Source organism: Lepus europaeus, chromosome 7 (genome assembly GCF_033115175.1).
Source record: "Lepus europaeus isolate LE1 chromosome 7, mLepTim1.pri, whole genome shotgun sequence".
Classification (NCBI taxonomy): Eukaryota; Metazoa; Chordata; class Mammalia; order Lagomorpha; family Leporidae; genus Lepus; species Lepus europaeus.
In genome coordinates, this window is record NC_084833.1 from 12,683,425 (window position 1) to 12,708,491 (window position 25,067).

The 25,067-nt window shown below is 40.5% G+C and overlaps 2 protein-coding genes across 3 annotated transcripts; both read left to right on the forward strand.

Annotated features, from left to right (window-relative positions):
- The first annotated feature begins 16 nt into the window (after nucleotides 1-16).
- Nucleotides 17-19,213, forward strand: LOC133764197 (glycine N-phenylacetyltransferase-like). Of its 2 annotated transcripts, XM_062197871.1 has the most exons (6): nucleotides 17-155; nucleotides 11,477-11,566; nucleotides 12,783-12,890; nucleotides 15,668-15,794; nucleotides 16,633-16,804; nucleotides 18,743-19,213. In XM_062197871.1, the coding sequence occupies exons 2-6, from the start codon at nucleotides 11,489-11,491 to the stop codon at nucleotides 19,143-19,145; spliced, it is 888 nt and encodes a 295-aa protein (XP_062053855.1). In that variant the 5' UTR covers nucleotides 17-155; nucleotides 11,477-11,488; the 3' UTR covers nucleotides 19,146-19,213. The 2 variants fall into 2 exon arrangements, with proteins under 2 accessions (XP_062053855.1, XP_062053856.1); XM_062197872.1 differs by lacking the exon at nucleotides 11,477-11,566.
- On the forward strand, nucleotides 9,384-11,166 carry LOC133764196 (S-methyl-5'-thioadenosine phosphorylase-like). The gene has a single exon (XM_062197870.1). It carries the CDS (start codon nucleotides 9,443-9,445, stop codon nucleotides 10,295-10,297), a length of 855 nt encoding a protein of 284 aa, XP_062053854.1. The 5' UTR covers nucleotides 9,384-9,442; the 3' UTR covers nucleotides 10,298-11,166.
- Nucleotides 19,214-25,067: the final 5,854 nt, after the last annotated feature.

A 25,067-nucleotide genomic window follows, 5' to 3' on the forward strand; every position in this document is an offset into this window, starting at 1 on the left:
TTCTGGAGAGCATGGATCAAGGATCAAGGATCAAAGTACACCCTTCAAGATCACTGTACCTACTGAGGTAGCTCATCTTCCGCAGTAGTCCGCTGCCTCCTCCTGTGTTTTCCTAGGGACTTGTGCAGAGACTGAATGAGAAGACAGCTTTGCAGGTGAGACCAGAGGAGAATTATATTCTGGGACCTCTTATCTCCTTTTGCTTTCCCCATTAAAGTGGGATGAATCAAAATGTTCCTGTAGGATCTGGATAAGAATTATTGAGTTTATGTTTGCTAAGAATTATGCTGAGTAAAAGAAATCTCTTCTTTATTAGGCACCTACTGTATACTTTTATCAGGTACTTACTGTATACAGAATAGTATGCTTAAAGAAGTATCTGATACAAATTCCCATATGCAATATGCAATATATAGCTGACTTTCTGTAGGTATTTTGCTTTCATCCACTGTGCTATAACAAAACCCCGCAAACTGGGTGGCTTATCAAAAACAGAAATTTATTTCTGACAGTTCTTGGGGGCTAAGAAGTCCAATATGAAGACATTGGCAGAGTCGTTGTCTGGTGAGGACCCATCTCCTGATTAGAGATGGTTATTTTCTGCTGCAACCTCACCTGGTGGAAAAGGCCCTCATGGGGGCTGGTGCTGTGGCACAGTGGGTTAAAGTCCCAGCTTACAACGCCAGCATCCCATATGGTCACCAATTTGAGTCCCGGCTGCTCCACTTCCGATCCAGCTCTCTGCTATGGCCTGGGAAAGCAGTGGAAAATGGTCCGAGCCCTTGGGCCCCTGAACCCTCATGGGAGACCTGGAGGAAGCTCCTGGATCCTGGCTCCTGGCTTTGCATCAGCTCAGCTCTGGCCATTGGTCATTTGGGGAGTGAACCAGCAGAATGGAAGACCTCTCTCTCTCTCTCTCTCTGGCTCTACTTTTCTTTGTAACTCTGTTTTTCAAATAAATAAAATAATTCTTTATAAAAAAAAAAGGCCCTCATGACCTGATCCCAAAAGGCTTGGTATTATCACCCCAGGGATTATGATTTCAACATATGAATTCTGGGGGACATCAGCATTCGGACCATATCTGACGTGTGTGAATGCATAAACCTTTGTTGTGTTTAAGTGACATGACTAAGTCTTTATTTCAATTCAAAGAACTCTTACATGCAATCATTAAACAGACATTTATTGAGTTTTTAAATGTGACACAGTGTGGGAATAAATGAATATATAACTTGAGGACCTGCACAGAGGGCAAAGTGTAATCTACTGTAGCAAATTACGTGATTGAAGTATGTACATAATTCTAGGGGAGTGTAGGAAAAAAGAATGCCTTATTTTCTTGGATTGAGGGACAATGGAGGGAACAGATAAGGAAAAACTGATATTCCAGTAGAACTTTGATGAAACAATCAAAACTGAATTTTGAAGATAGTGTAGCAGTAGAGTGTAAAATAAAGAAAAGCCAAAGGTGTTACAGCAGATCCTGTGCTGACAGGGTGTTCTGTGGAAGAGGAACAGTTGAGACTAATATACCAGACTCTGATGATTTTTTTTAAAGATTTATTTATTTTATTTGAAAGGTAGAGTTATAGAGAGGCAGAGGCAGAAAGAGATCTTCCATCTCCTGGTTCATTCTCCAAATGGCTACAATGGCTGAAGCTGGGCCAATCCAAAGCCAGGAGTCAGGAACTTTTCCCAGCTCTCCCACGTGGGTGCAGGGGCCCAAGCACTTGGACCATCTTCCACTGTTTTCTCAGGCCATGGCAGAGAACTGGATCAGAAGAGGAGCAGCCGGGTCTCGAACCAGTGCCCATATGGGATGCCTGCACTGCAGGTGGTGGCTTTACTTGCTATGCCATAGCACAGGCCCCTCTGATGATTTTTAAAGAAAGCAATTTACAGAAACCAAGTGAATCTCCACAAGTGAAGATGCTGCCCCTTGCAGCTACCATCAGGATACAATGACTGCCTCAGTCGTTATGATTGACACTTTTCTCCTCTTAAAATATAAAAGAAAATAAAGGTCAAGTGAAAGGCGTAGTGTTACCTGAAGACTGATGACAAAAACAAAACAAAACAAAAACAAACCTGATTCAGGGTAAACACATGGAAAACTCAAAGCAGTTAGTAGACCAAGCATTCCTCAACATGTTAAAACAAGAGCAAAAAATCTAGTGGGATTTTTTATAACAAGCCAATAAAAATAAATTTCAGCACAAATTCTCCAGGTGCAGAGTCTAATGATCATTCCAAAATATCAGTGTTGGAAACTAAAGAGCAAAAGGCTCTGAACACAGTGACTAGAGAATTGGGAAGCCAAAGTGATTAGAGACTCTGCTGAAGTTAGTGCCCCAATGTTGATAAACCAAGTTCATGGACACTGATGATAGGCAAGGCATCATTTAAACAATCATCAGCATATGATCAGGAAACACTTAGGGAAGCAGGAAGTAGAAGAGAGGTAATCCAGTTTGGACAACAGTGACTTGCTCCTGAGGTAGACAGGATATTTCAAATCTAAAATTTGTGTCCCATCAAGTCTAACAAGATGACTTTTCTCCACAGTTCCTAACACAGAGACAGATAGTGTTCACCAGGAGTGTGGCAGGTCATCTACCCCTTAACACCATTCTCTCTTCCATGACCCGTTCCACTCCAGGTTTCTTTAGGAACTCTGTAAGCTTCCACGTAGAAGTAACACCTCCTTCTTGTGAAATCTCACAGAGCTTAGGCAGAACTCTTGCCATTGTATTTAGTCCACCAATTCTTCTGATAATTCCAATTTGACAAAGTGAGTGAAAAATGCAATCTTTATAAAAATATTTATTTTGAAAGTCACAGTTACAGAGAGAGAGAGGGAGAGGGAGAGAGAGAGAGAGAGAGAGAGAGAGAGAGAGAGAGAGAGAGAGAATCCTCCATGCACTGGTACACTCCCCAGATGGCTACAATGGCCAGTGCTGAGCCAGGTCAAAGCTAGGAGCCAGGAGCTTCATCCAGAGCTCAAACCCTTGAGCCATCTTCCTCTGCTTTTCCCAGGCTATTAGCAGAGAGCTGAATTGGAAGTGGAGTAGCCAGGACATGCTTATAAGGTGCCCATATGAGGAAGTGGACATCACAGACATTGCACCCAGAAAAATTAATTTTATTGGGACTGGCATTGTGGTCAAGCCTCCTCCTGTGATGTCAGCATTCCATTTGGAAAGGCAGAGAAATGTGGAGGGAGAGAGAGAGGGAGAAGGAGAGGGAGAGGGAGAGAGAGAGAGATAAATGTATCTACTGGTTTACTCCCTGCCTACAACAGGGCTGGGCTAGGCCAAAGCTGGGAGTCTGGAAGCCAATCTATTTCTCTCATGTGGGTGGCAGGGACTCAAGCACACAGGCCATTGTTTGCTCTCTCTGAGGGTATGAGATATAACAGGAAGCTACAATTGGAAGCAGAGCTGGAACCTGTATCCAGGCATTCTGACATAGGATGTGGTGTCCCAAGCCATCTTAACAACAGTACCAAATATCCACCCCATGATATATTTTAGACCACATGAAAATGTTTCATACCAAAAAGGCTCCTTTGAAATTTCATAAAATCTATAGCACTGCTTTGCAAATATGTAAAAAAATTTAGTCCTTTCTGTATGGTGTTTACTAGTTATCTGACTGATTAATTTCCCTTATTAACATGTTGATGATAGTTTATTCTGAGCTCACAATTCCTCAGAGAGTTGTTCAGGGAAAGTGCATCAGTAGAGATCCTAACAGAGATGCAAAAGCAAGAAACCTGTAATAGGGATTCAATCTTATGCAACTATGTAGTCTACTTCAACAGTTTTATAAGGTTATTTCTTCAAGTTTGATTCTGGAGATTGAAGTACACATGGGAAACGGTGGGGAAGGGAAGATGGAATTAAAGTGGGAAAGAGCAAACAGAGATAGATTGAAACCATGCCCATCCCTGCTGACTCTGGCCTTGGTCGAATGAGTGTCTTCATACATTCCTCTATTGTGAAGTTGGACAATACAAGTGGCCGGGTGAAAGAGAAACTGAGGTGAACTGCAAATATAGCTGCTGTTTCAATTCTCCCCTCCCCCAAACCTCCCAAAGCAATCACTCTTGGGGAAAAGAATTCCAGGAAATGTTGTTCAGGCTAACCAAGGTGACACCTTACAAAGTCACTGCAGCAAGTTCTCAATCTTGATTTACTGAATGCAAGAATCAGGATGGATGAATGAATAAGGATTGATGCTTGGTTTCTACACTGATTACAAAAGTGAATTTAATATTGAAACTGTATCAGTTTATTTTTAAATAAAGGAGACCCAGTCTTAGGTCATGGCAAATTTCATTTCAAAGTCTTGTCAGAGTTAGAAAAATAACAGGAAGAAGGAGAATTTCAATATGGATAATTTCTAGATTAATAGACAGATATCTGAAAGGTTGGGAAGATAAGATCTGTTCTTTTATAGGGGGAGGTAAGCAAGTGTATGCAGTGTTTTTCTTCATAGAAAAGAAAATCTTTCTGCATGCCAGTTTTAGCCAAGGATGAAAATGAGCCAAAGTTCAGAGTCCTGAGGGGGAGGAGAAAAGGTAACTAAAGTTTAAGCAGGTTGGCTAACAAGCACTTTGTTCCAATGGGTCAGTGAGGATCAACAGTGTAGTTAACCATTCTTAGTGAAGAAACAGGGATGGAGAGAACACAGTATGGAGGGGGTGGGATGACAGGATGGCGATACTGATAATAGTAGACCAAAAAATCTTTTACCTGAAATTTTAATTTTCCTGGTAGTGGTTACTGAGCAGAGATTAATGCTGACTCAGCTTTGGGGAGGGGCAGGAGAGACCATCCATCTTTGTTTACTCATGAGGGCTAACGGGCCCACTACTCTATGAGACAAAGAGTGGGAATTTGGAGAATCTCATTCTTTGACCTTGTCGTAGATAAAAAAGAACATGTGTGAGTCCTGTCAAAGTCATGTGGGGAGGGTGTGGTCCTTGCAGAAGGCCACTTCAGAGAGGGGCTGGAGGGATTTCTCTAACCTCTTTGTTTCCCAGAGTCACAGGCCTTGGGTTAAGTTAAGTTAAGTTAAGTTCAGCACCATGAATTCTTTTTTTTTTTTTTTTAATTTATTTATTTATTTTTTTTGACAGGCAGAGTGGACAGTGAGAGAGAGAGAGAGACAGAGAGAAAGGTCTTCCTTTTGCCGTTGGTTCACCCTCCAATGGCCGCCGCGGTTGGCACGCTGCGGCCAGCGCACCGCACTGATCCGATGGCAGGAGCCAGGTACTTATCCTGGTCTCCCATGGGGTGCAGGGCCCAAGCACTTGGGCCATCCTCCACTGCACTCCCGGGTCACAGCAGAGAGCTGGCCTGGAAGAGGGGCAACCGGGACAGAATCCGGTGCCCCGACCGGGACTAGAACCCAGTGTGCCGGCGCCGCAAGGCGGAAGCACCATGAATTCTTCAGAGAATTGCATCTAATGGAAAACACTTTGTCCTTAGCCTTTTGTTTTGTTTTGCAAAGTAGCTTTATGAATATTCTTGCCACACATATTGGAAAGGTACTGTTGGAGAATTTGCCCTACCTCTCTCAATGATTCTTGACTATGGCTGCATGAGAAGAATTATCTGTAGCTGTGTTGGAGATAATGTGGAGCAAATGGAACTCTCATACAATACAATGAGAATGTAGAACAGACAGTTTCTTAAAAAGTTAAACATACAGTTAGCATATGACTCTGGAAATGCACTTCAATATTATTAAAAGCATACAGGCACACAAAGATTTGTATGTGGATTTTTGGTGGCAACTTTGTTCATAATCACCAAATCTAGAAACAACCAAGTGTCATTCAACTGGCAATGGGTAAACAGTCTGTGATATATCTGTGCCATGTAACAATAGTCAACAATTAAAATGAACGACACATAGGAATAACATGGATCTTCTGAGTGAAAACTAGTCTCAAGAATGTATGGGATACATCAAGATGGCATGTACCAATGCCATCGCACTAGTCCAAGTGAACAATTTCAGCTCACAATTGATAGCTCTGATAGGTCTAAGAGTCAAAGAGATCACACAAACAAGACAAGTATCTGCTAATACTAACTGATAGAATCAAAAAGGGAGAGAAAGATCCAACATGGGAAGTGGGATACACAGCAGACTCATAGAATGGCAGATGTCCTAAACAACACTCTGGCCTCAGAATCAGCCCTCAAGACATTCAGATCTGGCTGAAGAGCCCATGAGAGTATAGCAGGCGTGGAAAGCCAAGATATCATGGAAAAAAAAAAAAAAGACCTAAATGAATGATCTCTGTGAGTGAGATCCCAGTGGAAAGAAAGGGGCCATCAAAGAAGGAGGTACCCTTCTCCGAAGGGAGGAGAGAACTTCCACTTTGACTGTGACCCTATCGGAATAAGATCAAAGTCAGCGAACTCTAAAGGCTTCCATAGCCCTGGCAACTCATGACTAGAGCCTAGGGAGATTACTGACGCCATGAACAGGAGTGTCAAATTGTTAAGTCAGCAACAGGAGTCACTGTGTACTTACACCCCATGTGGGATCTGTCCGTAATGGGTCGTCTAAAGCCAAGTGATGCTATAACTAGTACTGAAACAGTATTTTTATACTTTGCGTTTCTGTGTGGGCACAAACTGATGAGGTCTTTACTAATTATATACTGAAGTGATCTTCTGTATATAAAGAGAATTGGAAATGAAAAAAAAAAAAAACAACAACCTGGTGTTAAAATGGAAATGGCATAGAAAATTAATTAATTTGAAAAAAAAATTATGTAGGATCTCTGTCTTTAATGTGCTGTACATTGCTATTTAATGCTATAATTAGTAATCCAATGGTAGTTTTTTCACTTTATGTTGCTATATGGGCAAAATGTTGAAATCTTTAACTAATATATACTAAACTGATCTTCTGTATACAAAGAGAATTGAAAATGAATCTTTACATGAATGGAAGGGGAAAGGGAGCGGGAAAGGGGAGGGTTGCAGGCGGGAGGGAAGTTATGGGAAGGGGGAAGCCATTGTAACTCATAAGCTATACTTTGGAAATTTATATTCATTAAATAAAAGTTTAATAAAAAAAAAAAGAATGTATGGGATAGATGTTTGGTGGTGATTACATCCCTGGTTTGGATTCCTATATCCCATTTCAGAGCGCCTGTGTTTGAGTCCTACCTCTACTCTCAAATCCAGCTTCCTGCTGCTTACAAGGCAGCAGGTGATGTCTTCAGTGATTGGTCCCTGCCATCAAAGGCCAAACAGGATTCAAATATCTCAATTGCTTCTCACTATTGATGTGCATCTAGTCAAGTCATATAAAGCCTGCATTTCCTTTACTTTTCTCATTTTCTTCAATTCTCAGGTTTCCATTACACGTAATCAAGCTTGGAAATACTGCACTGCATCATTGTTAGGTTCCTAATATTGGGGACTCACAGGAAAAGAATTTTCTGTTTTTGTTTTGTTTTTGGCCCTAGCAACAAGAAAACATATGCTTTGCTTGTAATGCTGACAATTGTTAAAAATTACTGACATATATAGAATGCTACTAAAGCTAGGCATTAGGCCAAAGACTTAGAGTTCTCATTTGTGGTATACCACATTACATGTATTACTCCCATTTAATCCTTCTTACCTTGTTTCAAATCCACAGCACATTGTAATGCATAGGAAAGGATACTTGGTGGGTCTTTTTTTTTTAAATGCAATATGGGCTGACTAGTTCTTCTGCTAATGACAATAATAAAAAAAAGAGTAGGCCAGCGCCACGGCTCAATAGGCTAATCCTCCGCCTGCAGCGCCTGCACCCTGGGTTCTAGTCCCGGTTGGGGCCCCAGATTCTGTCCCAGTTGCCCCTCTTCCAGGCCAGCTCTCTGCTGTGACCCGGGAGTGCAGTGGAGGATGGCCCAAGTGCTTGGGCCCTGCACCCACATGGGAGACCAGGAGAAGCACCTGGCTCCTGGCTTTGGATCAGTGTGGTGTGCCGGCAGCAGCACGCCAGCCGCAGTGGCCACTAGGGGGTGAACCAACGGAAGGAAGACCTTTCTCTCTCTCTCTCTCTCTCTGCCTGTCAAAAAAAAAAAAAAAAAAAAAAAAGAGTAGTAGCAATCACAATCATTAAGTGCTTACCGCATCTCATATGCTTTCAAAACATCTTCCATAGACAGTATGACCCAACGTTCCCACTCCTGAGAATTTACTCAAAGGAAATCAAATCAGCATATGAAAGAGTGATCTGTACCCCCCTGTTTATTGCAGCTCAATTCACCATAGCTAAGATATGGAATCAACCCAGATATCCATCTATTGATGACTGGATAAAGAAAATGTGGTATATATGTGATATGGAAAAGTACTCAGCTGTAAAACAGGATGAAATCCTGTTTTTGGCAACAAAGTGGATGCAATGGAAGACCATTATACTTAGTGAAATAAGCCAGTCCCCAAAAGACAAATATATGTGGTAGTTAACACAGAATACTAAAAATATATAAGAATGAAACTGATATCTTATGATTTGATTATTGTTTATAGCCCTTATCTACACTCCTTTATAATAGTGATTTTTCTATTTTTTACTTGTTAAACATTATGGTTAAATGTGCATTAAACCTGTGATTATAAAGTAAATTGAAATTATGTTATTGCAGAAATTAAAGGAAAAAAAGAGAAGGAAGGAAGGAGGCTTAGGGGAGGGTAGGATTTGTGGTTATCTTCATAGTACTATATCTATGAAATACATGAAATCTATTCTCTTGAACAACTAAAAATTATTTAAAAGCAAAAATAGAACAACAGTAAAAAAACCTACCTTTCATGTATTGGTTTGTTTGTCTCAACTACTCTCTGGGAAAGAAACTATAGTCATTACCCTCTACAGATCATGAAACCAAGGTGATGATATTAAATAACTTGTCCAATGACATTCAACTTATAAGTGGCACAGTGAGGCTTGTCAAGAATAGAAATTAATCTCAAAATATGCTCATGCATGCTCAGAGATTGTTAATATCAGTACATCCTTAATTATTGAAGTTCTTGGTGGCATAAAAACAAAAAATAAAATTCCAGGGGCCAGCGTTGTGGCATAGCTGATAAGGCTGCCACCTGTGATGCCAGCATCCCATATGGGCACTGGTCCACGTCCCAGCTGCTCTACTTCTGAACCAGCTCCCTGCTAATGGCCTGGGAAAAGCAGCAGAAGATGGCCCAAGTGCTTGGGCCTCTTCCACCCAAATGGGAGACACAGATGAAACTCTTGGTTCCTGGCTCTGCTTGGCCAAGTCGTGGCTTTTGTGGCCATCTGTGAGGTGAACCATAAATAAATAATAAAAATATAGAAATATTGGCGCGCCGCGCACTCCGCCTGCTCGCGGCCCGGCGCGAGCGCCCGCCGCAGTCTCCTGCCCCGCGCAGACATGGCCTCGGGTGCCGCCACCACCGCCGCCGTGAAGATTGGAATAATTGGTGGAACAGGCCTGGATGATCCAGAAATTTTAGAAGGAAGAACTGAAAAATATGTGGATACTCCATTTGGCAAGCCATCCGATGCCTTAATTTTGGGGAAAATAAAAAATGTTCATTGCGTCCTCCTTGCCAGGCATGGGAGGCAGCACACCATCATGCCTTCCAAAGTCAACTACCAGGCAAACATCTGGGCTTTGAAGGAGGAGGGTTGTACACATGTCATAGTGACCACAGCTTGTGGCTCCTTGAGGGAGGAGATTCAGCCCGGCGATATCGTCATTATTGATCAGTTCATCGACAGGACCATGACAAGGCCTCAGACCTTCTATGATGGAAGTCATTCCTGTGCCAGAGGAGTATGCCATATTCCAATGGCTGAGCCATTTTGCCCCAAAACAAGAGAGGTCCTCATAGAGACTGCTAAGAAGCTTGGACTCCGGTGCCAATCAAAGGGGACAATGGTCACAATTGAAGGACCTCGATTTAGCTCCCGGGCAGAAAGCTTCATGTTCCGCACCTGGGGAACGGATGTTATCAATATGACCACTGTTCCAGAGGTGGTTCTTGCCGAAGAGGCTGGAATTTGCTATGCAAGTATTGCCATGGCAACAGATTATGATTGCTGGAAGGAGCACGAGGAAGCAGTTTCAGTGGACCGGGTCTTAAAGATCCTGAAAGAAAATGCCAATAAAGCCAAAAGTTTGCTCCTCACCACCATACCTCAGATAGGGTCCACAGAATGGTCCGAAACCCTCCATAACCTGAAGAATATGGCCCAGTTTTCTGTTTTATTACCAAGACATTAAAATAGCACGGCTGCCTAGAAAAAAGGTGACTTTCTAGTTCCTGTCATCGTGGGAATTGCTGCTTAACTTGGAAAAAAAAAATCCTGAGAAAGACATGCAGCTTTCATGCACTTGCCTGGGAGAGAAAAACACCTGTAGGAAAGAGAGTACACTGCAGATGCTCAAGACTCCTCCTGGAAGACCTAGACTACTTCACAACATGGCAGAAAAAGCAAGTGCCCCGTCCACATGTGGGTAAAAACCGTACATTTTAGAATTAAGCAAGATACCATTCTTCCCTCTGCCTATTAAATTTGCAGCAGTAAAGGCTGGGAAATAATAACTGGTTTCCTACGTTGCCAAAGACGGTGAAGAAGAAATGGGACTCTGGCTACTTATTGATGTGACTGTAAATTGGTGCAATCTTTGGAGGGCAGTTTGGTAAAATGTATCAACAGGCTCAAAAATATATAGGCATTTTATTTTGTGCATTCTCTTAGGAATTTATCTTTCAGAAATTATATACATATATAAATAAGAATTTTAATAGGATTAGTTATAGCTGATTTTCAAAATAGTATGAATATTCAGCAATTGGAAATAAGTTGTGGTTTAACTGTGAAGCAGTCAACTGAAAATCATGTTTTCACATAATATTTGATATCTAAAAGAAGTGACCATTCTATAATATAAAGTGAAAAAACTATGTAAGCATTTTACAGTACTTGTTTTAAAATGCCATGTTAATGTACAGAAAGACTAGAAGTATACAAAATCTTTTATTGTATTTGGGGGAGGAGATACTGGGTAATTTTTATTTTCTTTGAATCTTTCTGTATCTTCACGGTTTTCTACAGTGAGTATAATCAAATAATAAAGTTGTAAAAAATAAAAATGCACTTAGTCCAATTCTTAAAAACACTGTTGATGATAATAAAGTGAAATTTGAGATGGTTAAAAAAAAAGAAATATTTTTAAAAAGTTAAAAAATTATATGAAAAATAATTTCAGAGGAAAGCACTTGTACTTAAACCAGTCTTAAGTTTTGTTGGAAGTAGTGAGAAATTTGGAAATTTAGTTAATGGGGAACCAGTGAACCACCAGAAATGGAGGCCAGGCTAGTGGCTAAAACAACAAACTATCCAAATGTCTTCCGGTTGCTCTTGTTCTTTGATATCTTGATCCTCTCTTTAACCTAAGGTACCTGCCGAGATGATCCATTTGCAGAAACCACAGTTGCTGCAGATGCTAGAAAAGTCCTTGAGAAAGAGCCTTCCTGAGTCCCTAAAGGTAAGAATGCAGCATTTTGGGGAGAAAAAGGCCCAGCAGCTGCACAGAAGAGTGGAAAGGAGATGGTAGCATCCACTTGGCATCTGTGCAGGCACTCACTTTTGTCATATGGCATTTAGTTTTCATTGCCTTGATGCAAGGTGGGTATATTATTACCTTGCAACTAAGGGATAAATGAAAGCTTTTATGTGACTTGACTAGCATCACACCAAGAGTGAGTAGCAATGCTAACATTTGAATACAGTATGTTCTTTGCTGTGTGATAACTTAGGAAACATTTCCTGTGTCCTTCCATCAAGTATGTTTTATAACAGTGAACATTTTTTCAGAGTTGCAAAATTAACTAAACTTACACATTAATGTTTAATTTGTTCTTCCTAAATAATAACATGCCTGATAAGAGATGAACAAACATTTCATAAATATTTCATCAAACCACAAAGGACTTTCATCACCAGACTTATAGCTTTAATACTATGTTCTTTCTAGTTTTTAGATAGGCAGGATCTGATTCAACCTTTCCAGAAGGTAATCTGGATAAATACATACTGACCTTTGGTCCAGAATTCTTCTAAAATTCTTCATCTAAAATTTGGAACAACAGGCATAGCTACAAAGATGTATACCAAAAATGCTCTTTGAAAAAGTAACCTAAACTAAATGTTAGACAAAATAGAAATGACAGGCAATTGAAGGTAGAAAATTGAGTCAGAATACGTTAACATAATTAATATTATGTAATCATTAAGCATGATTATGTAGACATATAACTATGCCCAAAGTGTGTGTGAGAAAAGGTAGATTTTAAATAACATATTTTAGATAATCTCATTGTTTACAGAATTGGGTGTATATGTAAATAAATGGAAGTAGTGGGAAGACATACTAAGTTATACAATGTAAGAGTGGATCATTTGTTTGTTTTCTTCTTTTAACTGATTCATTAAATTGTACATATTTATAGAGTACTATGTGATGCTTTTAATTTGTTCATTTCACTTATAGGAATTATGAACTTTATTTATTTGTATAATACTCTCGTGGTTTGATCCAAAAACCTATTTCCATTTGATGTAATAAAATAGAATCTGAGGACAATTTGAGGACTCTATGATCTATTTGCCCTAATTTCACAGATGTAAGCCTGGTCAAACACAAGGTGTTTTACAGTCCCTGCATAATGTGCTAATCCTCCCACTTTGTTTAAATTTCATAGGCTTATGGAACTATCTTCCACATGTATCATGGAAACCCATTCAATCTAAAGGCCTTGGTGGACAAGTGGCCTGATTTTAATACATTGATTGTCTGTCCTCAAGAGCAGGTAAGTTGCTAGAAGTATAATAAAGGTGATGCTGTGATCTTTTTTTTTCTGTGTGCTATAATGTCCCTATCAATAGTATTAATGCAGGGGAAACAGAGACAGATCATTAATGATAATCTCTGCCCCCAGGAAGCTCACAGTCTGGAGGAAAACAAAAATAAGGATATAAATTACAACATGGCATGAAAATATGTTAAAGCATAGAAAAACATCTATGTTATTGTTTTAAGAAATTGTTCTTGTGAGATAATTGTAAGAAATTGAGATAGAGCAGAATTACTGGAAGAGAGGTGATAGTTTATGTAAGTCTCAACCACAAAACAACAAAAGAAACTATTTCTCTAGCGCAGTTATTAGAATCTTTTGTTTATGCTTTACTGTTGAAAGTTGGCTATAATGTGTCGGGTGAAGATCTTTTCTGATTTTTTCCTTTTCCTTCTCCAAAGTAGGGAACTTTTCTGCTATCATTTCTCTGAATAGACCTTCTAGTCCGTTTTCTGTTTCCATGCCTTTAGCAACTGCTATGACGCATATGTTTGGTTGTTTGATAGTATACCATAAATCATGACCACTATTTTCAGTTTTTTCTTTTTTTTTTTTTTTTTGTCTGACTGAGATATTTCCAAGAATTTGTCTTCTAGCTCAGGTTTTCTTTTTTCTGTCTTCCCAAGTCTGTGGTTGAGGCTTTCCACTGTATTTTGTATTTGGCATATTAATTCCTCATTTCTAATATTTCAGTTCTATTCAATATCTCAGTCTCAGCAAAATTTTTCTTCCAATTAGTGTATGGGTTTCTTTATCTCATAAATTTTTTTCTCTGCATTTCTGAGTAATTATATGATCATTCTTTTGAATTCACTTTCAGGCATTCCATCAATATCTTCATCTTCACATTCTAATATTGAAGTGTGTTCCTTTTGGGGAATCACGTTGTCTTCCCTGTTCTTGATTCTTGTATTTCCACATTTATTTTTTGCATTTGTGGAAGTACTTGTTGGGTCTTTTTTTTTTTTTTTTAGAGCTCTTAGTAAGCTATTTTATTTTATTATTTTTTTAATACATGTAAATTTACAAAGTACAACTTTTTCATTGTTGTGGCTTTTTCCCCCATAACCTCCCTCCCAACTGCAGCCATCCCTTCTCCCACTCCCTCTCCCATCCTCTATGCATTTTATCTTTGAACTATGCCTCTCTGGCTTAGTGAGTATCTGCTCTTTCAATGGATATCCAGAGGCATGTGTTGGGTGTGGCCAGTGTTCAAGGGTGGGGTGAAAATTCACGGTGACATCCAAGTTGGGCGTGGTTGATCTCTTCTATTGTCAGCATCAGGGAGGTGTGTTCACACTTGTAATCAAAATCTCACCTCCTCTCTTCCAAGATCATCAATGCCTGGGGTTAGCCCACAATGGTTACAACTCCCACCTATGCAGGCATATTAACTGCACAAAGTTAATTGGCAATGACCTACCCCAGGCAGTCAGGGAGCTCTGATCCTCTGAAATCAGACAGAGTGATTGCCCAGCCATCCAGGTCTAAGGAGTTTATGTGCTTCCTTTATTTGGATGTGAAACTATGGTCTTCCTATTTTTTACTTGTTGAAATTTATGACTGGTTGTGAATTAAACCTGTGACTATAGAGTGGATTAAAAATATGTATTTGCAAAAACTGATGCAGAGAGGCAAGAGAGCTAAGCAGTTGTAGGGGAGCAGGGGAGTGAGGGAGGTGTGGTTGTTTTCTTGGAACTGTACCTATGGAAGGCACAAAGTCTGATCTCTTCATACTAATAAAAATTTTTTAAATAAAATTATAATAAAGATATAGTAATCAAAATGCTATGGTACTGGCATACAAACTGGCAATAGAGAACCCAGAAATAAATCTAAATATATGTGTATAGGATCAACTAATTTTTCACAAGGGTACCAAGAGGAAACAATGGGGAAATGGTGGCCTCTTTAATAAATGGTGGTGGGTGAATTGGATTTCCAAATACAGAAGAATACACCTGGAACCTCACCTTGTACCACAAGCAAAAATTAACTCAAAATAGACAAAAGACTTCATTGTAAGACCTACAAATATAATGGTCCTAGGATAGATCATAATGGGACAAACTCTGAACACTAGCTTTGGCAATTATATTTTTGGATATAGCACCAAAATTTCAGGCCACAAAAGTACAAATAAATACACTGAACTACACTGAACTAAAAATCCTCCATGCAGCCAAGGAAACAATCAATAAAATGAAATGGAAACCTATAGATTGAGGAAAATGTTTTCAAATCTATATCTGATAGAGTTAATATCAAAAAGTGTTGAAGAACTTAGGGCAGCGCTGTGGCTCACTAGACGAATCCTCCGCCTGCGGTGCCGGCACCCTGGGTTCTAGTCCTGGTCGGGGCACCAGATTCTTTCCCAGTTGCCCCTCTTCCAGGCCAGCTCTCTGCTGTGGCCAGGGAGTGCAGTGGAGGATGGCCCAAGTGCTTGGGCCCTGCACCCCATGGGAGACCAGGAGAAGCACCTGGCTCCTGGCTTCAGATCAGCGTGGTGCACCGGCCGCAGTGCGCCAGCCGTGGCGGCCATTGGAGGGTGAACCAACGGCAAAGGAAGACCTTTCTCCCTGTCTCTCTCTCACTGTCCACTCTGCCTGTCAAAAAAAAAAAAAAAAAAAAGAAAGAAAGAAAAAAAAAGAAATAGTGCAATGAAATACTAAGCAAAGATATTGCAATCACTTGCTACAAGCAATTTGATTTATTTCACGTTTCTCAAACAGGAGATGACTGATGACTTTGATCACTATACCAATACCTACCAAATCTATTCTAAGGATCCCAAGAAATGTCAAGAATTTCTTGCCACATCAGATATAATCAACTGGAAGCAACATTTGCAGATCCAAAGTAAGGAGATGGAATGTAGTCTGGCTGCTGGGACTTCCTTTGTCTCCGTCTGCCTGGTCACTTTTCATCCTAAGCACATTCCCTGGGGACCTTGAATTCCTTCTGCCAAACCCCAAGCTCTCAGCCTGGGACTCATTTCTGTGCCAGCTGACATCACCTCCTCAGTGGAGTAGAATTCAAATAGTGCAGACTATGGATATTCATATAAAGAACTTCAACAAATGTAATTTCTTGTTAGTGAAGATTCATGATATATTTTAAAGACATATTTAGGATCCCTTTCAGACAACTGTGTGTCAAAGCAAAGCTTTCCCTGTGTCCATGCATTCCTGGGATAATAATGACAGCTGGTTGTGCCATAGAGTGCCTCTTAGATCACCAAAGACAGCACCTTCTGTGACTATGGGCACAGACTCCAAAGGCTGTCATCCTTGTTCTGCTTGTAATTTGCTTTGCAATACTGATAAAATTGACTTAACTTACATATTGTTTAGTTTCCTTATATATAAACATGAGAATAATAAAAGAATTCAAAACAGAATTAATGTAAGGATTAAGAGATATCTTAGATTGATATCTAGGCATATAGTGTAGGCACAGACAAGATTGACTACTTTTTTTGAAATTCTACTTCTTGGATTTCACAGTGATATAGCTAGAATTTCTGGTACAATTTTGTTTTGCCAAAGAGAAAATATACTCGGAGCAGCTTGGTCATGATCGAACAGTTGATGGCAACAGAAGCAGCAAAATAGCCTGACTCTAATGGTGCTTACATCCATTGGGCCACTTGTAGTGACTAAACGGGTGATTCTCTCCTTAATTTACTCCCTTCTAGGTACACAGTGCAGCCTAGATGAAGTAATACAAAATCTTGCAGCTGCTAAGTCTGTCAAGGTCAAGAGAACACAATGTCTTCTTTATATGATGCCTAACACAGCCAAGAAATTGGTCCCTTTGCTGCTGGAGACAATGAACTTCTCTCCTCAACCTGTCAGACCCAAAGCTATGTAAGTTTTTTAATTTTTTTTTTTATTTGACAGATAGTTAGACAGTGAGAGAGAGACAGAGAGAAAGGTCTTTCTCCCGTTGGTTCACCCCCCAAATGGCTGCTACGGCCAGAGCTATGCTGATCCGAAGCCAGGAGCCAGGTGCTTCCTCCTGGTCTCCCATGCAGGTGCAGGAGCCCAAGCACTTGGGCCATCTTCCACTGCCTTTCTGGGCCACAGCAGAGAGCTGGACTGGAAGAGGAGCAACCAGGACTAGAACCTGGTGCCCATATGGGATGCCGGCGCCATAGGCAGAGGATTAATCAAGTGAACCATAGTGCTGGCCCAGGCTATGTGAGTTTGATAGATATTATGCACTGCTGATATCTTTCACTACTGAAGGAGTCTCCCAATCTCTGTCAATTTCCAAAGTGTAACGTGGATTATACCAATCACTGTTTAAAAGCCACAAATGTTTTCCCACTCATGTAGAATAAAACCCAAACTCCTCTGGGGCCTTGAAAGCTCCAGAAAATCTGCACTCAGGACTTCTTGGACTTCATGTTGTCCTTGCTCACTTTGTGCCATTTGGTTCTCACAGATCCACACATCTTGGACCATCGCATTTGCTTTTTCTATGCATAGAATATCCTTCCCTCTCATTGCCACATGCTTTTCTCTTTTTACCCTGAATATTCTCAAATTTCATTTCCTTTGATGGTTCTTTTCAGAACATCTTACCTATAACTACCCCTCCCCATAATTCTGTACCATGAAGCCCAATTTTTATTTACTTTATTACACTTCTCACATGCTGTTTTCAGATAATGTGTGTTGATATAATGTGTTTGTTGCTTGAATACTTTTCACAATATTTGAAACCCAACAGAGACTGGAGCCTGTCTATAATATTCACAAATAGACCTTCAATATCTACAACAGTGTCGGGCACATAGTAAATGCTTAATAAATATTCATTTAATGAATTAACCTCACAGAGAAAAAATTTTCCAATAAAGAAAATTAAACAAATGATTAATTTCTTCTCACCCATTGATGTTTAGTCTATGACTGAGTAGAATTGAAAACTGATGACAGAATTTATATGGAAATCTCAGTATTTAGAGTCTCTTAATAATTCTAGAAGACTTCTATTTAGATGGTAAAGCACATTAAATCTCATTGGATTCCCTTGTCAACCTTGTGAGATAGATAGGGTAAGAGATATTATCTCATTTTGCTGCCGGAAAGCGTGCTCTGATGTTGAGTTGGCTCTATCACTATGAATGACTAAGGGCACACCTGGGCCTTGAGTGTAGACCTAATTCCACATCCTGGACTCTTTCCAAAATGCCTCCTGTTGCTCCTTTACCCCACTGTAGGAGGCTTCAAACTTTAGCATCCCTTAACTAAGATTATCTGCACTCCACATTACTGCCCCCTCAGCCGCTCAGCTTTCCCATTTTTTCAACAGAGTGGTCCAAGGACACTCTGACACAGTGATTCTGACTTTTCTTTTTGCTAGCATGTACTATGGGGCATTTGTTTATTTTAATTTTTAACCATTTTTCTCATCTATATAATGAGCATGATGTCACTTGCCCCATCTTACATGATTCATCACAATATGAAGAATGGAACTTGAGTATTATGGAATTATTGTTGGTGTGACATTTTCCTAGGTACTTGTAGTGCGATGGCTTATATTTATATCTGTCTTTTGACAGAAGTGATGCTAATATTCTCATATTTTGCAAGAGGAAGTAAAGACAGAAAGACTGGAATTACCTGCTCAAGATCACATAGTCAATCAGATTTCAAATCCAGGCAATCTGGCTGCAGAGACCAGACTTTCATCTGTGCTCCTATTTCCTCTTAAAACAATTTTGGGGGAAACAACTTGAATCCTTCACAGTATATGTGACATGATAAGCTATCATTTTCTCTTTCTCTCCACAGTAATCAAGAGATGTTTAAGTGTTCATCCCTGGGTGTTGTCCATGCTGCCTTGGTAAATAAATTCTGGCATTTTGGTGGCAATGAGAGGAGCCAGAGATTCATAGAGCGTTGTATCCGGAACTTCCCCAGCTTCTGTCTGCTGGGACCTGAGGGGAGCCCTGTGTCCTGGTCCCTGATGGACCACACTGGAGAGCTGAGGATGGGAGGCACTGTGCCTGAGTACCGAGACCAGGGCCTCATCTCCTACCTCATCTGCATTCAGATCGAGGCTCTGGACAAGCTTGGCTTTCCTTTATACAACCACACAGACAAAGCCAACAAAATTGTACAGAAAATGAGTCACACCCTGCATCACGTGCCCATGCCCTGTGATTGGAACCAGTGGAACTGTGTGCCTCTGTGAAGCCAGCTCTAAACACAAGGAGTATTGGGCAGGCTGTGCATGTTGCTACAGGCGTGGATCAATGTGCACAGACACTTGCAATCAGCAGTATAGGAGGGGGCATACTTACAGTTTATGGATTGGCTTCACATAGAAGGAGACCCTCACCAATCACCCTGGCTAGATTTTCTGATGGCCATCCAAATATTCTCTGTGTAAGTATTTTATCTGGACTTAGGCATCTAAATTCCTCATTAGAAGGACTTGCCAATCTTTTCCCCCAGTAGTTTGTAATCTCTTGCTAACTCTATTGTCCATCTGTCATACTATATGGGTCCTCTGGAGCAATAGCACACTGACCATGTCTTATGTTGCTGCTGTTGTCAGTAGGACCCAGCCATCAAGAAAGACTGAAGCTAGCATCTCAGGCAGCCTCCCCAATTGTCCAAATTTTGGACTTGAGTTTCAGCCTTCTTTCTCTAGGGAGAATCCAGGAGCTTTGGGTTTTCCTGATTATGTCATACTGGTCCAGGGTGGAGGGACTGTGGTGGCCGAATGTACACTAGTCCCAGCAATCACCTTTGTTCTTAGCTCCCTTACTCCACACGCATCCAGAGTTTGCTAGACCCACTAGCACTTTGATACAGGGAAAAAAAAATCCAGTCCTGGGGGGCAGGGGCTGGCTCTTTGGCATAGTGGTTATTGGCACCACCCATAGTGCTGGCATCCCATATGGGTGCCAGTTCAAGTTCTGGCTGTTCCACTTCTGTTTCAGCCCTCTGCTATGGCCTGGGAAAGCAGTAAAAATGGTGGCCAAGTCCTTGGGCCTCTGCACCCATGTGGGAGACCTGGAAGAAACTCCTGGCTCCTGGCTTTGGATCAGCCCAGCTCTGGCTGTTGTGGCCATCTGGGGAGCAAACAGGTGGATGGAAGGACTCTCTCTCTCTCTTTCTCTCTGCCTCTCTCTAACTCTGCCTTTCAAATAAAATAAATTAATTTAAAAAAAAATCCAGTCCATTGGGTGGCCACATGAAAAGGCAAAATGTTGAATGAACTCTCCAAGCCTTTCCCTTACCAGGGATATAGTAGGATCTGGAGGATTTGCTTGCTGCCTTTACATTAAGACAAGGAGAGGTGTTATTGCCAGGACATGCACGTTATTCCACACCACTGCTTTTGTGCTTAGCAGCCCCTTGTCTGGATCCCTTTTCCTTCAACATTCAGATTCAGGAAATACGGATACTAGTCACTTGGGCCACCTCTAAAAGGTCAGACTATCGAACAAGTTGCCTAGACTGCTCCTTCTCCTTCCAGGAAGAAGCCAAGAGTTAGGAGCTTGCAGGGGAGGGGTCATGACAAGAGACTGTTACGCATTTTCCTGCTGGCTTTGATTGGTTTCAGCCTCAACTGGTGTGCAGGAATATTTCAATTTATCTCTGGATTTCTCACAGGGCAATTGATTTGTGTGTTGTTCAATTAATGTGTCTGTGCTGGGAAACTGGGAGGAGGGACAGTGCAGAGCATACTATTTCACTAAATTGTAGCTATTGATTGATTTTAAGATTTTTCCCATCATCTTTTGTTTTCATAAATTTAATTAGCAAATCTAGCATTATGTTTTATCTTTATTAGGGGTAATTGGGATCCTAAGGTCTGTACATTGATATTTTAAATAAACTTGACAAATTTTACTGTTTTGTCCTATGTCTCCTCTCTATTTTGGGACTACAATTATGCATATGTTAGATAGCTTGATATAATTCCACGTGTTACTTAGGATTCTATATATTTCTCAAAATTTTAGAATATTAGAATTTTTATTACTAAATTATCAAAGGTTTGTGAACTCCCTTGGCCTTAAGTAGTACTGTCCTTTCTCATGGACCCTCATTGTTCTTCTTCAGAAAGTTACATAGTGTCATACTATTAGCCACTCTCCAACAGCTCATTTAAATAGAAATACTTCCAATCATACTTAAATCCCATCACAGAAATTGATCTGGCTTAGATGACAAGGCTAATATACTCAGTCCTAGCATCAATAGTTATGAGATGCCTAGTGGGGTTTGATGTCTTTGATACCTCCAAAATTCATAATGAATCTTTTTTTTTTTTTTTTTTTTGACAGGCAGAGTAGACAGTGAGAGAGAGAGACAGAGAAAGGTCTTCTTTTTGCCGTTAGTTCACCCTCCAATGGCCGCCGCGGCCAGCACGCTGTGGCCGGCACACTGCGCTGATCTGAAGCCAGGAGCCAGGTGCTTCTCCTGGTCTCCCATGGGGTGCAGGGCCAAGCACTTGGGCCATCCTCCACTGCACTCCCGGGCCACAGCAGAGAGCTGGCCTGGAAGGGGAGCAACCGGGACAGAATCCGGCGCCCGGACCGGAACTAGAACCCAGTGTGCTGGAGCCGCAGGATTAGCCTATTGAGCCTCGGCACTGGCCTCATAATGAATCTTAATCCCTAATGCAACAGTATTAAGAGATTTATTCTTTAGGAGGTGATTGAGTTGTGAGATTTCCACACACTGGAATGGCATTAGACATGGCTTGATGGAGGAATTTCACTCTTTCTATTTTTCGACCAAGTGAGAACACAGCATTTGTTGCCTCTGGAAGACAAAACATTCAAGGTGGGATCTTGGAAGCATATACCAGGTGTCACCAGACACCAAACCTGACAGGGTCTTGATCTTGGACTCAGCCTTCTGGACCGTGAGAAATAAATTTCTGCTGTTTATAAACTGTCCCATCTCAGGTATTCTGTTATAGCATTTTTTTTTCTTTTTTTGACAAGCAGAGTGGACATTGAGAGAGAGAGAGAGACAGAGAGAAAGGTCTTCCTTTACCGTTGGTTCACCTTCCAATGGCCGCTGCGGCCGGCGCACTGCGGCCAGCGCATTGCACTGATCCGAAGCCAGGATCCAGGTGCTTCTCCTGGTCTCCCATGGGGTGCAGGGCCCAAGCACTTGGGCCATCCTCCACTGCACTCCCGGGCCACAGCAGAGAGCTGGACTGGAAGAGGGGCAACCGGGACAGAATCTGGTGCCCCGACCAGGACTAGAACCCAGTGTGCTAGCGCTGCAAGGGGGAGGATTAGCCTATTATAGCATCTTAAATGAGCTAAAACCATTCCTTTCTCTATTAACTACCTTATCAGTCCCGACATCACCTGGAACTAGATGATTTGGTGTCAGGGAAAAGGCATTACAAAAGAACTGCCTTTGGGCCATGGTGAAAGTGAACTTATCAAGGTAATTGTGTCTTTAACTATAGTTATTAAACTACAATGGAATAATCCTTAGATACATGTTTCTCAGTTAAACTGATATAGGATGCTTCAATTTTCCTATATGCCTTATTATTGATTCAAGACAAGGAGGAGATTAAACAAAAATAAATTTAAAAAGCAAAAAAGAGAAAGCAATTGGAAAATTACATCCAGGAGAAATCGTGAAGAGTTTTCCTGGGAACCTCTGTGTCCGTTCATTTTCTGTTGCTTTAGTGGAATACCCAAGACTGAATAATTTACAGAGAGGAAATATATGTATGTTGGCTCACAATTCTGGAGACTAGGACATCCAAAATCAGGTGAATCTGGAGAGGGCTGGCAAGCACATGAAGAAAGGACAATACGTGAGGGACAGCCTTACTTTATAACAATCTGCTCTTGTAGCTACTAACCCCATCCCTCCAGAATTAATCTAGATTATCCTTCTTCATGATCTAACCATGATGTAAAGGCCCCATCTTCTAATGTCAGTACAATGGCAATCTAACTTCAATGTGAGTTTCGGAGGGGACAAAACATTAGTACTCTGAATATAGAGAGTCTAAAGACGGTTAATGCAGTGAAAGTACCCACAGCACAGATATTTGTATAGAAATTGAAAGATTTTCAGAATGACATCATTACCTTGAGAAACTGTCCAATTCTCTGTTATCCACTTTTCTTTTCCATTATTTTTAATTTTTACTGGTCTAAGATCATGCAATTTTGATTTCCTCTATAATGTTGTACTTACTAATTTTAATAAACCAAGCAGGACCAGTATACAATTTAGATATCTTAGGTTATTGCTAATATAGCCAAAGTAAAGAGAATTATGGTCTAAGACAACTGAGGAAAAAATAATCAACATCTTATTAAGTGTTTCTAAATACATTTTATTTAAAGATAATCTAATAAAAATTCTCCACATAATTAAGGATAAATACCTAAGATAAGGCTGATACAATAATTTTTTATTTAATGTAAATGAAGACAAGAAATTTCACAAGGCAGTTTTAAGAACATAATGATACTTCCCCCTCAAGCCTCCTTCCATCCAACCTTTCCTCCTCCTTCCTCTATTATTTTACTTTTGATTTTTGCAGTGGTATACTTTTAATTTACTTTATAATCATAAGCTTAGTCCTCCACTAAATAAAGAATTCAACAAGTAGTATGTTGAAAAGCCATCATTCCTCAGGAGTATAGACAAAGACTATAAACAATAATCAAATCTCAAGATGTTAATTTCATTCATATATATTACTTTTTTGTACTCTGCATATTAGTTACCGTAAGTCAGGGAAAACATACAATATTTGTCTTTTTGGGACAAATTTCACTAATCATAGTGGTCTCCAATTGTATCTATTTTGTTGTGAAAGATAGAATTTCATTCTTTTTAATGGTTGAATAGTATTCAATAGTGTATATGTATCATGATTTCTTTATCCAGTCATCAGTTGATGGATATCTGGGCAGATTCCATACCTTAGCTGTTGTGAATTGAGGTACTATAATTTGGGGGCAAAAATAACTCTTTTTTTTCAAAGGCCAGAGATAATAAACTTGCTGTTCCACTCAAGCCAATTAATATATTTAGGGGTTTCTGTTCTTTGTACTTGTAAGACTGTGTCTCTTATGTGCCAATCAAAGAAGAAGGTTACATATCTCAGGCCATATTCAAGCATTGGACTTCCCATTGTCTTTAGTGAACTATTCCCCCTTGCAAAGTATCTAAGGTAAAAAGCCTGCCCAAGTGCACATATTATGAATAGTGGCATGCACTCATGACAATGGTGACCCTACCCACAGAGGGTGAACATATCCTTTGGTGTAGTTGATAAAATAACTTAAGCTGCAACCTCTCCCTCAATACCACCCCAAATCACTTCCAATCAAGTCACAATAATCAATATTTTTCTCTCCCTCTAACCTCATTATGTTTGGAGACTTTGAGCTTCTCTCTTCTAATTCTTCATAAAATGTGAGGATACAATGGTTTATTTTGCACTATAGTAACCTCACTGTGCTGTGGAACACTAGAACTTATTCCTTCTGTCTGATTGGGTTTTGGAACCCCAATCCAACCTCCATCTATTCAACCCCCCAACCCTTCTCAAACTTCCATAATCATTATTTTAATTCAGATAGATTTTTGGCTTCCACATATGAGAAAGAACATGTGACTTTTGACTTTCTGAGCATGGCTTATTTCATTTAACAAAACATCCTGGCCGGTGCCGTGGCTTAACAGGCTAATCCTCCGCCTTGCGGTGCCGGCACACCGGGTTCTAGTCCTGGTTGGGGCGCCGGATTCTATCCCAGTTGCCCCTCTTTCAGGCCAGCTCTCTGCTATGGCCCGGGAAGGCAGTGGAGGATGGCCCAAGTCCTTGGGCCCTGCACCCCATGGGAGACCAGGAGAAGCACCTGGCTCCTGGATTCAGATCAGCACGATGTGCCGGCTGCAGCGGCCATTGGAGGGTGAACCAACGGCAAAAAGGAAGACCTTTCTCTCTGTCTCTCTCTCACTATCCACCCTGCCTGTCCAAAAAAAAAAAAATCCTGTAGTTAAATATATTTTGCTGCAAATATCAGAGTTTCATTAATCTTTAATTCTGAATAACAGACTATTGTGTACATATACCATGTATCTATTCAACCATTGATAGAAA